The sequence below is a fragment of the Hyaena hyaena genome, unplaced genomic scaffold (genome assembly GCF_003009895.1).
Source record: "Hyaena hyaena isolate Hyena2069 unplaced genomic scaffold, ASM300989v1 scaffold_286, whole genome shotgun sequence".
Lineage (NCBI taxonomy): Eukaryota > Metazoa > Chordata > Mammalia > Carnivora > Hyaenidae > Hyaena > Hyaena hyaena.
This window is the reverse complement of record NW_024080918.1, coordinates 1,549,711-1,564,499: the sequence shown is the minus strand read 5'-3', so window position 1 is coordinate 1,564,499 and position 14,789 is coordinate 1,549,711. Positions and strand designations below refer to the sequence as shown.

At 38.9% G+C, this 14,789-nt stretch overlaps 1 protein-coding gene across 1 annotated transcript in view; it reads left to right on the top strand.

Moving 5' to 3' along the window:
- The first annotated feature begins 220 nt into the window (after positions 1–220).
- SAMD13 (sterile alpha motif domain containing 13) overlaps positions 221–14,789 on the top strand; it is a 43,194-nt gene continuing 28,625 nt past the window's right edge. The window contains exons 1-3 of the mRNA XM_039246899.1: positions 221–303; positions 1,973–2,244; positions 6,962–7,046. Coding sequence (XP_039102830.1) covers positions 221–303; positions 1,973–2,244; positions 6,962–7,046 — 440 coding nt within the window. The remainder of the gene's footprint in view (positions 304–1,972; positions 2,245–6,961; positions 7,047–14,789) is intronic.

The following is a 14,789-nucleotide window of genomic DNA, read 5'->3' as shown; positions in this document are numbered from 1 at the left end:
CTCCCTGGAATATTCTCTCAGAAATCCACCAGGTCATTCCTCTTACCAGGAAACTCAACATATCTTAAAACTGTGAAACACACTTTATGTTTATATATAAAATAAATTCTAGGCTCAGGTAAATATAAATAGGTTTTTCATCTACACGAAGGAACAGAACAGTCAAGTCACACAGAATGCAGGACAATTCTTTCCTGTGCAGTACTAGCCTGGGTACTGCATGCTATCTACCATCTTTGGTTCCCTCAACTACATTCCAGCAGTTGTCCCTCCCCAGTCACCGAAACAAGCAAAATCACTCTGGTAAATTTCCAAAACAGTTCTGGGAGGTGGATCCATCCAAACAGACTGGATCTGTAAATCCAGTGGCCTGCTTTTTTGTCGTCATTGGCTACCTCTCTGCTACGTTTGACCTGTTAATGAGCAACTTCTCTTTCTTTTCTCGGCTTCCGTGTCATTGCTCTTGCAGCTTTCTCTAGTCCCCTTCTGCAGCTCCTGCCGGGTGTCATTGTCCAACTCCTCACTTCCCCTTGCCCACTTCCGCTGCCCTTCCTTTTTCCACTCCAAATGATCTTCAACTCCCTCTTCTAAGCAATCCACTCTCAAAGTTCCATATCTACACAAGATATCCAAGCCCACGCTTCCTACTGACACTCCATCATTCATACACAGAAAGCCTCACGTTACACCATGTCTAAAATCAAACTAGTCATCTTCCTCTAAAACCTGCTATTCCATCAGTTGTACCTATTTATGGGAATGACAACATTATTTACTTACTCAGTCCATAAATGACAACCATCTTTCTTCCCTGCCCCTCACTCCCACATCCAATTGATTGCACTGCCCTGTCCGATTTGCCTCGGAAGCCTCTCATATCTGCTTCCTTTCTATTACTGTAGTTCAAGCTATCATTACCTATAACTTAGAATATGGTCACAGCCTCCTAATTGGTACTTCTACTCCAATTGCTTTTGATATTTCCATAAAAGGAGATAATAATAGTATTATTGGCATTTATAAATAATATTATGTATACTTAGTATAGTGCCTGGCATATAATCAGCACTTTATTAATAAGCACTTTGTTAAAATGTTTATTATATGCCAGGCACTATACTAAATGCTTCCCGTCTCTTTTAATGTGCACAACCACATCATAAAGTAGGAGTTATTATCATTTACATTTTAAAGATGAGAAAAAAGAGGTTTGAGGAAATAACTTACCTAGAACTAGCTCTGAAGTGACACCAGGATGTCCGGTCTATCTGGGTTCTAAAATCGCTGTTGATTTTGCTTTATATATATATATATAGACTAGAAGTCTAATGAAGTGAAAAGATCACAATCTTACATTCTGTCTCTGTCTATCCCTATCCCACCTGCCTTTTCTTTCCCAGTCCATTCTTCCAATCCATTAAGTTCCTTTGGTTTTACTTATCTCCTTATTTAGCAAGGATTTATTTACCAGCTATTTCAAGACAGTCCTTCACAGTAGGCTCCTCTTTCACTGCGCCCACCACATCTGCCGCAGCCCACTCTCTTCCCAGCTGCTAAGACCAGGGTTAGAAAAGGAAATGAATAGAGCGGATGATAAAAACTCTGCGCATCTTAAGTTTTTCTCTGCCTAACTTAGTGTTGTTTTATGATTCCAACATAATGAAGCAAGGGAGAGGGGCTCTGTAAACTGTAGAGTGCTCTACAAATGTGAAGTGCAATTTATTCACCCAACCTTTGCATGCCCGGAGTAATTATTCTGTGAGCGACAGCACAGGTGTTCCAAGTAGAGAACTCCACGTTTGTGTTCGGGGTGAAGGAAGGGTAAGGCGCCAAATAATATGGATTTGGCCGGGGAGATGTCTACTCGTCATTACCGCCCAATCCCAGCCTAAAACTTCATCGGGACGTGGGCGAGTAAGACAGGGAGATAATGGTATTAGCCTGAAAACCCCCAATTTAAAACTCTCTCTAGGAATGTCCCCCTGGCCCCAGCTCCCTGGCGGTTTTTAAGTTCCAGCAAACGTCCTCCCAGGTTTTCTCAGGGCCCCCGCCTAGTCCCCTCCCTTCCTGACCTCTCCGCTTCCTGGCGGCCGCAGCCCTCGGACCCCCGCCCCGCCCGCCCGCGGAGGACTACAAGTCCCGGCGTGCCGCGCGCTCGCCCGCCCGGCTGCACCGGGGCTGGGCGCGTGGCGGCCGCCGAGCTCTGCGCGGGGGAAAGCCTCCCGCCGCCGGCCGTGCGGGGAGGTAAGTGATCCGCTCGTGCTGCGAGGGCACTGGGAACGCGGCCACCCTCTCCCCTCTCCAGGATGGAAGGAAACGAAGAAAACCACAGTAAACACCGCCCTGCCCTCCCTCGTCTCGGCTGTGTGTCCGGTGCTCCTGCAGCTTGTTGCACCCACAAGCGTGGAATCTGTCACCCCGGAGTGGAACTGGGGGCAGAAGCGTGCCGGGCTCCGGCGGAGAGCTGCGGCTCGCCAGGGCTGCGGCGCGGAGCTCGCAGGACGGGACGGGTGGTGGCACGGCTCGGCTGTGCGCCCAGCGAGCGCCACACCCCCACACTCCCTTCCCACAGACGGGCTCCCCGGGGAGCCCCCACACTCAAAGACGAACAGTTTCTTCTTGAAAGTCTTAGAAACTTTTCCCTTCTCGTCGCCGGTGCCACCAGAGTCGTTTGTCTTTGGGACGGCGCCGCTCGTCCGAGAGGCTTCCTAGCGTCCCCTCTCCTGCCCTCAGTCTTGCTCCCACCGCTCGCTCTCCAGGCGGCTCCTCCCTCTCCCCTGAGACGCCCTTAGGGACGCGGAGAGCTCGGCCCTGCCCTCCGGCGACTTCTGGAGATTTCTTCTGCAGCCATGTGGACCCAGGTCTGCACTCTGCGATGCGGGCTGGACCTTATGCTGGCCGATTCCCTGACGGGAGGCAGGGGCGAGTGGTTCCTCTGGGACAGCCCTGGCCTCGGGGTGGGGGGTGGAGGGAAAGGAGTGCTGCTCAATAAAAGGAACCCCATCGGAAGCACCAGTTCCCCACCCTTCCTGACCCATCTTCCCTCCTGAGCCCATTCCCAAGTGTGCCCAACAGTTCTGCTTTAGAATCCCAACGTGAGGATGTCCCAAGTGATTCTAGCAAGCACATCCCCTAATATCCTGGCTCAGAAGATCTTGTTCGCATCTCTATCACCCTGCACGTCCACACTATACACACGCCCGCACAAAAACACACCATGCACACTACACACTACAAACACACTACACACGCCACAGACACACCATACACCTCACACACAGCATACACATTACACTCATCACACACACACATACATTACATACCCACACTTCATTTAGGCTACTGGCTACATACACATCATTTTTATTAGCAGAGAAGAGGGTTAAATCAGTTTGTTGGAGAGAGTGAGAAGGAAGTGGGTGAGTACTAGTGTATATACTTATACCCACAAATGTCAGTTTATTCCAAAGTTAGAAACTAGCTGATAAGTGAAACCTGCTGTGGTTAAAATTTAGAATGCTTTAGTGGCTCCTTTTATTTATTTGTTTGTTTTCATAAAATGGGATTGATTTCCTGCATCACCTTCTGAAACCCTTACCTTTGTCTAACAGAAAAACTTTTGATCACAGCAGGGTAGACAGAAGGGGATGTCCTCTATGTATAGGAAGAAAATGTTGGGAGAAACTTAACAGAATCCTTCCTCCTGTGAGGGTGTCTAAGGAAAAATTCGGTGTAACTACATTTTCTTTGCCTCTTTCAATAGTGGTGAGCTGGACTGATTTTGTTCTGACCAATTGCATGATAGTGCTATGAGACACCTTCCTTGCCCCCTCACCCCTCCCTTGCCCCCAGGACTCACAGCCCAGCCCTCTTCCATTTGAATTTGCTTGGAGCACATTTCAGGAATTTCAGATCTTGTCCCAAAGCATCATGAAAACTGTTGGTGAAAGGGCTCTCTATATTCAGAAGAGTTTATCATTTTGATCAGTGGTGATAAGACTCACCTGTTTGACCAGATTCAAAAAATGGTGCTCAAAAATAAACAAACACTAAGAATTTGTCCGTAAATTATTGTTTGTTTTTTCGAAGTACAAACAGTAAAGATGGGCACCGAGAGCACTTGAAATCTTGCTCAGTGATGATCTTTGAAGAAGTTGTCCATTTCTAATGTCATTCTTGGAATAAGTAAGGCAGCAAATTTTTTACTTTGAAATTCAGGTTGCAAATTTAGATTATAGTTTCTGATCGTTTAGGGCCCTTAAAAACTACTAAAGAAAAGAGAGACCTGCTGCTTTCTCCTCAGTTTTGTCTGAATTCTACACAGTCATACAGCAACAAATGACTCTTTCTGGGGTCCTGCTTGGGAACCTGTATTCTCTGCCCTGTCTTGAGTGGTTTAGTTGACATCTTGACCTAAAAGTGTCCAAATATTGGTTGTTGTTTATTTCGATGACAGCTATGCATGCTTCCTGTGTATCTACAGCATGTTTGTGGAATGGGAATGTTTTCCTTGAGCAGTGGTTCCCAGCCATGCGAGGAAACTGAGATTGACCAGGGTGTCTTAAAAGATCAAGCCTAGTCTCTCCATACCACCTTCCCACTTCCTGAATGGTGGGAGATACTATGAATTTGGGGTTTGGCGTAACATATCTTCTTTTTCAGATGTAACTAATATAGTACCACGTGCTCATAGATATGTTAGTCAAATTTGTTGAATTATGCCTTTTGCACAGCTAGGGTAAACAATTAAGATGAAATCTCCCAGAACTAATTGTTTTGTAGAATGAGGTTTGTTTCATTTTGAATTTTTGCTGACTTCATCTGGTAGGTTGAATGCCAAAATAAAAGAATGTAGGTGTTCTCAGGAGATCTGGCCATCCACTTGCATCCCGGGAAATATGTTACTCCCTGCATAATGGAGAAAAGGATTTTCTGCTGGGCAGTGCTTTCCTTATTCTCACAAGGAGATTACTTAAAAGCCAGCCCTGGGAACTTTGTCCATGAGTCTCTGTAAGGAAGAAAGAGTAACACAGGACTGCAGCTTCTGAGTATTCACGGGTTATAGCCCCTAAACACTAGTGGGTTTTTTTTTTTTTCTTATTTTCTCTGTTTTTTTTTTTCTCCCTTGGGGGAGAAAAATAGTTTTCAAAACATGACATCTGTGCTCAGAACAACAGCAGAGATATACCATGCAGCAACAATGAAGGGGAGGGAGAAGATAAGAGGCTATTGATACAGCTTGTTTTTCTCCACCAGACAGGTGCAGGGAGAATTCTGCAGTTTTTGAACTCCTGATTCATTCACTTGTACTAATTGTGCCGAAGGTAGTTAGCAAAAGTGAACAGGCACACTGTAGCTTTAAAAAGTCAGCCATGAACCAGAAGGCAGTTGGTGCAGCTTGTGTGTGATTCCTAACGTCATGTTGGCTGAGAGCCAGCCTGGTTTTATTTCACTGTGTCAAATTGTACCTCCTTATTGAATTCCTTTGCCAGCCTACTTTGTGAAAGAAAACATTGGGGTTTCTTTGGCTGTTCTTGATAAGCCTATAAAAAATGACATGTTTTAGTTGCTTCTAGGTAGGTTTTCTTTTTACTCTTCCACAAAAAAGAAAATAATAATAATAATAATAATAATAAGACAGTGTGGTATGGTGTTCCAGAGTATCATTGTGAGTGTTTTGTTTTGTTTTGTTTTGTTTCTGAGATGCTTAGAAAATGGTGAATGTGTAACAGTTTCCAACTGAAGTGAAATCATTCTTTTGGCAAGGAGCAGCAGCACTATCTTCTGTCTACTCTGTAACGGTGTGTGAATGTATGTTAGTATCTATATGTATATTAAATGTTGGATTTCTCTATGAATGATCTAAGTGGTTTAGCAACTGGAAGTTTGTGTGTGTGTGTGTGTGTGTGTGTGTGTGTGTATCAGGAGCGAAGATTATCCCACACTTAACAGTATTATTTGTTAATCATCTACTTCTCTAACTAAGCGATAAAATCTTGTGACTATAGTGAATGATGCACTTGTCATGTCAGAGTAATCCCTAGAGAAGGAGTGCCGAAGTATAAAGTAATTTGAGAGGAAATGTATTTAATTTATGGCTTCAGCTGTAGAACAAGCACGTTTCCGAACTAGTTTTTTAAAGCAGTTTTGTTCATAGCTTTTTCATCTTGCTAATTGCATATTAATTGTGGAGGGTTTTTATTTTTTCACAGTCCTCATCCTACTAAACAAAAAGACAAAGTGATGGAGGCTACTATATTTCCTTGGGTGTTTTGGTGATTTTTACATAAATATAATGAGCTGCCTCCCCTCTCTTACACACACACACACACACACCAGCACCACCTTTCTGTGCTAAGGGTTATCTGACATTTTTGTAAGCTTCCAGCTTTACCACAGCATGGCCATCTCACAGACAGGTTTTGAGTCTTTCGTTGAGAATATGTGAGGTAGGGGAATACTTGCTGACAAAAGCCTTAAGTGTTCTTTTGCATTGCAATGAAAAAATAGAAGGTTTGCGAGTGGACCAAAAAAATGCAATAAAAAAAAAAGAAAAGAAAGAAATCACAGCCCGTGGTCTGAAGGGGCAGGCAAAGAGGGATTGTTTTTCTTGACTTTGACTCATTTATGAGTTGCAGTGTCTTAAGTGAGAGCTTGGCACCCAGGGGAAGCTGTGCCAGTTCACACAGCACTTGTTTTGAACGAGGATTCAATTTCATTTGCAAATGCTTATTGTCAAGGCAGGGAGTGCCAGTACAGATGAAAGCACCCCAGTCCGTCTCCTCCAGTGCTTTAGGTTTAATCACATCTCTCCAATCGCTGAGGGAACCGGAGGTTTAAACAAACATACGTGAACTGGTGTGAAGCTGGAAAAAGGGACCATTATGTTTCCGATTCAGAATATATATTCTTCTCTCACTTTCTAAGAATTAAACACAAGCTTTTCTCCCTTATTGATTAGTTGCTGAAGTAAAGAAACCCTGCAGCCTTCCCATGCTATCTGTTGACATGGAAAACAAGGAAAATGGCTCTGTCGGTGTAAAAAAGTAAGTGAAACTGGCTTGTGAGTTCTGCTTCTGCAAACAACAGAGGGACTTGGTTTCTATTTTTATACTTCTTGCTTATCTACTACATTACACTGTCTGGGGGTTATTTTGCTTGGTCTACACTGGCCACCACACTCCCTTCTCCCCCCAGCCCCAGTTGGCTTTTTCTTTATTCCATTTCTAAGACAGAGATGACTCAGGCATCAGACCATGCATAAAGGGTTAGCGTATCAGGCTTTGGAACAGGGACGGTGGAGGATCTCAGCCCCGCATTTTGTATATTGAAACAAAACACACTCTGCCTTCCAAGTCCATAGGCTACAAAGGGGGGGAGAGGGGGGGAGGGGGAGGGCGGAACAGAGAATTTGAGTCTTTTTAAATAAAATCACCTCTGTCAAAACTGAGACCTGTAGTAAAAAAAGGAGGGGGGAGCTTTAGTTACAATACTAAGTTGAACAACTCTGTCCTAATTTTATAAACTGACCCTCGAATGTGAAACATTTCAGCACATAACATAGGGTTCTATTTTCATGTACATAGGGTTCTGTTTTCATGTCCGTTCTCACATTTGAAACTTTCTATTTGTTGTGAGTTATATGCTTACTTGTTTTAAAAAGGAAATTTCAGTTGCGTTATGTAGCATATTCTAAAACATGCTACATATTTCACGGTAATTCATAAGATAGTTGTGAGTATATGAAAAATATGTATATTCCTCTTTAGGTGTTATTTTGAAACTATAACCACTTTGGCTACAAGGTAAGAAAGTAAGATCCAAGAGAGTGTTATTTGTTTCATTTTCCATGTCATTCAGTTTAAAATTGCCCTGAACTTGAGCTTTGGAGGAAACTAATTAAATATAATTCATGGAAGTTATGATATCTATATGAGGAAGGAGTATGCTATCTATTTATGAATAGAAGATATACTTTGCTGTGAAGTATATTAAACATTAAAATAAACTTAATAAAATCTGCTTTTAAAATTCTCAGGTAATTTATATATCAGTGCCATGCTGGCATGCTTACCCCATTCTTAAAGTTTAGGGTAGACAAATGTAGAAGAAATGAAAGAAACAGATGCAATTTTTTGTTTTGTTTTGTTTTTGTTTTTTTGTACGAGTTAGACGTACTGTCCAGTAGTACTGGAAATGTTGTACACTTTGCTGTCCAAAGTGGAATGTCTGGCCAAATGTGGCTGTTTAAAAATTTGAAATGTTACTAGGTACTAGTGTAACTGACTAACTGAACTTTTAATTTTAAAAGTTAACAGCTTTATTGAAATATAATTGACATATAATAAAGTGCATGTGTTTAAAATATAAAGTTTGTAAATTTTGACATTTGTCTACATTCATGAAACCATTACCACAATTAAGATAACCCCCAAATTTCCTTATAACTCTTTTAATCTCTCCCTCCTGTCCTTCCCTGCCACCATATCCCCAGGCAACCACTGTAAAGCTGTGTGTCACTATAGATTAATTTACTTTTTCTACAATTTTATGTAAATGAAACTCTTCAGAGTGTACTTTTTGTGGGGCATGGGGAGGAGTGTGGCAGCCTGGTTACTTCTACCCAAGATAATTTGGGATTCACTCATATTATAGTGTCTATCAGTAGTTCATTACTTATTATTACTGAGTAGTATTTCTCGTATGGCTATACGGCAGTTTGTTCACTATCCAGTCCATTTGCTGATAGACATTTGAGCTGTTTCCATTTTTTAGGTATTACAAATAAAGCCGCTTTGACCATTTGTGTACAGGTGTATATGTGGACATAGGCTTTCATTTCTCTTGGGTATATATTTAAGAATGGGATGGCTCGGCTATCTGGCAGGTTGTTTAACTTTTTAGGAAACTAAACTAACTGTTTTCTAAACTGGTGGCCATTTTACATTCCACCAATGGTATGTAAGTGTTCTGGCTGTTCTATTTCCTCATGAACTTGGTATGATCAGTCTTTTTCCTATTAGGTATTATATTAGGTGTGGTTTTCATTTTTATTTCCCTAATGAGTAAAGATGTTGAGCATCTTATTTGCCATCCATATCTCTTTCATAAGTAAAATATTGTTCAAATCTTTTGCCCATCTTTTTATTAGGTTAGTATTTATGTATTATTTTATAGATAGTTTTTATATATTCTGGGTACAGGTCCCTTATATACATAATTTGAAAATATTTTCTAGTGGCATGAGACTTGTCTTTTCATTCTCTCTACAGCATCTTTCAAAATGTAGTTTTTAATTTCAATGAACTCCAGTTTATTCATCTATTATTTCATGGATAGTGCTTTTAGTGTCACGTCTATGAAGTATTTGCCTAACCTAAGGTCTCAAAGATTTTCTCTTACATTTTCTTATATTTGTGACTGTGATTTTTGAGTTAAGTTCTGTGTGTGGTGTGAGATAAGGATTAAATTGTTTCTGGTGTGGTGGTGATGTAGGGTTTTTTGCTCATGAATATCCAATTGTTCTAGCACCATTTGTTGAATTGTTCCTTCAACTTTGTTGAAAAATGATTGACTACATATGTGTGGATGTATTTCTGGAGTCTCTTTTATTCCATTTATAATTTTATATATATTTATGCCAATATAACACAGTTTTGGTAACTATAGCTTTATAACACATCTTGAAATCAAGTAGGGTTATCTATAACTTTGTTCTTTTTCAAAATTGTTTGGTCTCTCCTAGGTCCTTTGCATTTGCAAATGATTTTTAGAATCAGTTTGTCAATTTCTACAAAAAAAAAAAAAGAAAAGAAAATGCCTGCTGGTGCTTTGATGGCATTGCATTGAATTATAGATCAACTTAGGGAGAATTGATGTTTTAACAATATTGTGTCTTCCAACCCATTAACACATTATTTTTGTCCATTTACTTAGGTCTAATGTAATTTCTCTTAGTGAGGTTTTGTAATTTTCCATCTGTAGGTCTTATACATCTTTTGTCAGATATATCCCTACATAATTTATAATTTCAGGCTGTTATAAATGGTATTGCTTTTTAAATTTTAATATCTAATTGTTGATAGTATATAGAAATACAATTGAATTTTTATTGACATTATATTCTACAATCTTGATAAACTCATTACTTCCAGTAGCTTTTGGATAGATCCCATTAGATATTTGACATAGACAATTATGTCTTAAGAGTAAAGACGGTTTTACTTTTTCCTTCCAAATGTGAATATGTTTTATTTCTTTTACTGGCCTTATTGCACTGAGTAGGCCCTTCAGTGAAAAGTTGCATAGACGTGGTGAGATTGGACAAACTCGTTTTTTTTTCCTTAAGGGAAAACATTTAGTCTTTTTCTCATCTTTGGCTTTCTATATATAATGTGCCACTTTTTGTCTGCTTTTAAGATGTATTTCTTTATCATTGATTTGAAAGCAATTTGATTATGAGATTTGGTATAGTTTTGTTCATTTTTCTTATGCTTGGAGTTTTGTTTTGTTTTTCAGCTCTATGGGATTAGTTTTCATCAAGTAGGGACATTTTCCAGGCATTATTTTTTGGTTTCCCTCACTTCTCCTTTGGTGACTCCAAATATGGTGTATTTGATCACATGGTATTGTGTCACAATTCACTAATGCCTTCAGTTGTTTGTGTTTTTTGTTCATTCTTTTTTCTCTGAGTTTAATTTGGGTAGTTTCTATTGTTTTGCCTTCAAGGTCACTAATCTTTTCTTCTGAAGAGTGTAACCTTGTTGTTAATCCCATTCAATGTATTTTCCATTTCAGACAATGTAGTTTTCATCTCTAGAAGTTCAAACTGAGTCTTTCTTTTTTTTTATGCCTGGATATCTCTATTTAACATATTCATTGATGCCCCTAGCTTCTGAACATATGAAGTATAGTCATAGTAACTGTTTCAGTGTCCTTGTCTACTAATTCCATCATTTCTCTGTCCATTTCAGTTGACTGATTTCTCAGTGAGAATGGGTTGTAATTTTCTGCTTCTTTTCATACCTGGAAAAATTTTTTAATGTTTATTTACTTTTGAGAAAGAGAGAGAGAATGGGGGAGGGGCAGAGAGAGAGGGAGGCAGAGAATCTGAAGGAAACTACAAACTCTCAGTGCAGAGCTGAATGTGGGGCTTGAATTCATGAACCTGAACTGAAGCCAGACCCTTAACTAACTGAGCCATCCCAGGTGCCCTCATAACCTGTTAATTTGTTATTGAATGCCGATATTGTGAATTGTACCTTGTTGGGTGCTGAATATTTTTGGTATTCTTATATTTTTTTGAGAGAGAGAGAGTGCAAGTGTGAGTGAGGGAGCGGGGCAGAGGGAGGGGGAGAGAGAAAGAATTTCAAGCAGGCTCCACACTCAGCACAGAGCCTGACAAGGGGCTCATTCCCACGACCCTGGAATCATGACCTGAGCTGAAATTAAGAGTCGGACATTCACCCAACTGAGCCACCCAGGCGTTCCTCTATAAATATTCTTGATCTCTGTCCTGGATGCAGTTAAGTTACTTGCAAACAATCTGATCCTATTAAGCCTTGGTTTTAAGTTTTGTTAGTCAGGACAAGGGCTGCAGTTAATTGAAGGATATTTTTTCCCCTCTTACTGAGGTACGGCCCATCTTGTACTCTAGTCAATGCTCTTGAATTATATGTTTTTCCTCTCTGGCTCTCTGGAGACAGGCACTTTTCCCATCCCTGTATGATCATCAAGGATCATGCTCTCTAATTATTTTGGGTGGTTCTTTCATCACCCTCAGTTAGTGTTCTCACATGTATGTGATAATCAGTACTCTGCTAAGTACCTGAAGGATGGCTCTGATGATCCAGGGTCCTCGTGCTTAGAGCTGTCTCCTCTCTATTCTTAGGAACTCTCTGGGCACAGCCTAAATTCTCCTCAGGCAGTGAGGGGATAGACCTTACCTTACTTGTTTTCCATTTCTCAGGCATCACTGTCCTTTATTACATATGTCCAATGTCTTGAGTGCCATTCTTTCACATATTTTTTTCCTACTTTTCTAGTTCTAAGAAGAAGGATAAATCTGGTCCTCTTTACTCCACCTTGACTGGAAACAGAAGCTCCAATTAATACAGCCACAAGTGGCCAGTGGCTAACCTGTTGGACAGAGTAGAGTTAGATTATATAGAGTCCCAAAAGGCACAAAATACAGGATCTTATGGCTGTTTCTGATATCTACCAAAATGGGGTCTCATGCTGCTTTTGTTTTATTTCCAGGCATGGAAAATAATAGTTGCATTACTAGGGAATGTAGTGTCAGAAACGGTCACTTCCAAAGAAGCCTAAGATAGCAGTTTTGTTTACTGGCCATGCCACATATTTCTGATCAGAGCTTAGTTTTCAAAGTCTACTATTTCTGGAGTCCCTCCATATGTCTAGTATGTTATGTGAGACTTGCCAATCCTCACATTTCAGGTACTGTATATATTATCGTTACCATTTTATAGATGAGAAAACTGATGCTCCAGGAAGTTAAAAACATATTGCTACTGAGGTATTTTACATTTTTTGTGCTCAATTTTCTAAATCAACTGTGTATTTTATGCTATATATCTCAATTGGATGCAAAATTTTCATTGGAAATATTTGATCTGTATTAGATTTCCTAAGATTTACAGTTGAAAATTAGAATCACATACCCAAATAATTCCAAACATACTTAAAAGTTTTAATAAGTGAATCAAATACCAAAAAGTTATTTTTGTACTGTATGTATATGCATTGATACAACTAGTTCTTCTTTTTTAGAATATTTGATTTGACTTTGAAGCAAATGCGTATCAGTTTCAAAATGTCTGTCCAAGTTAAATAAATTTACTAAAACTTATGTCAATTCATTCTTATTAACATTTAATTCAAAGTGGTGTTGTTTAATAAATTTATAAACAACTATAAGTTTATCAATGTCAACATATCATTTCTCTAATTTTTCTTAAAATTTATGTTAGAAAATTATAAAATTATTATTGTATACTTATGCTATATTATTACTGCTCTATTATATGGATACTCTGAAAAATTTCAATTTCAAATTTTAAATTTTATGCCTGTTTAGCTTGGTCACAAATCAGCTTTTCTTTTTGGAGTTCCAAATTTAGTTCATTCACATGTAGTGTGATATCAATGAGAAAGTATAATATACTGTGCCATTTTTTGGTCTTCATTGAATATTTGGCAAGCATTCATTTGCTTTAATAAAATCTTGAGTTGGACTTAAAAGTACAGTAGATCTTTGTAAAATTCTTCTAGGACTTATCCAACAAGCATTGACAAAGAACATACGTCATTAAATTCATTGTGTTCTTTTGTTTTGTTTTTCACAGTTCTGTTATCTGGCTTTGATCCATAGCACCTGCAAATATATAATGAATGATTTAACAATGTTATACATGACATTTCAAGAATTTGCTTTAGAAAACTGAACATGTATATCATACAGTGAAATAAAGCAGTGAGGGAAACATCAGTCACTTCTTTTAGAATTACATTAAATCCCGATTTTGTTTTAGTTAACATCCATCAGAATAGAGTTTAATTTTTTCACTAGTTGAAATTCTTCTTTGACAAATATAATAGATTTAAAAATATTTACAGTATGAGTTCAGTTTTTCAGACCATAAATTGACAATATTTCTTCAAAAATTTGCAAGTTTTTTTGAGACAAAACATACTTCAAGTATCAATTGGGCAGTGTCTTTTATGTTGCATTACATATCTAAAGCTAAAGAAAAGTAATTGTGTTTTTCACATTTTTAACCAGTTGATCTTCAGTATCGTTATAAAGATTTTGTCTTCTTCAGGCAGTTGTTGGAGGGCTTGACTGAAAAGCCTTTCACTTTTCATGAAGTACCTTTTTAGTCTTTTCTTATAATATTCTAACAAAACTGAATATAACCAGATGTCTATGGAAAAATTGTTTTCTTTTTTGTGCAAGAATCTAACCCATATATAGCTATACAAATTTGTAAGCTCAGATTCTGTTTAAAGTCACTCAAAGCATTTTATTGGACATTAAATTCTGAATTCAAGTGGTTAATGTCATTAATTCTTTCTTGATTGTTGAGAATAAAGTTACCAGATCTAAATATTCACTGAAAATGCCTCTTAATAGTATCCATTTTATTATCTTTGTCATTTTTTTACACTACAAACTGCTGTTTTCCTTTTGCTCTGCTTGAGCAAATTGCAATTGCTATGCATTGTGAAATTTACAATATACTTTTAGCCAGCCTCCTTTTTTCTTTACTCTTCTGGTTCTAATGCTAGTTTCTATGTCTCCTCTCAATTCTGCATTAGTAGTATGTTACCCTTTTAAACTTTAAAATTTATTCATACCTGTTGTTTTAAATTTCTCAAAAATGTTTCTTTATTTTTGAAAGAGAGAGACAGAGTGTGAGCAGGGGAAGGGCAGAGAGAGAGGGAGACACAGAATCTGAAGCAGGCTCCAGGCTCTGAGCTGTCAGCACAGAGCCTGATGCAGGGCTTGAACCCACAAACTGTGAGATCATGACCTGAGCCAAGGTTGGATGCTCAACCGACTGAGCCACCCCTGTGCCCCGTATCCATACCTATTTTTAACTAAAAAAAATTAATTATAACTAAAGTACCTAGGAACATCTACTTAATTACCAAATGTAACATACAAAGAGGTTCTTAATATTTGAGCTATCTACATCAAATACATTACAGTGTTACATGGGTGTATAGGAAAAAAATCATTTAAACTGAATCACTCAGTTGATACCAAC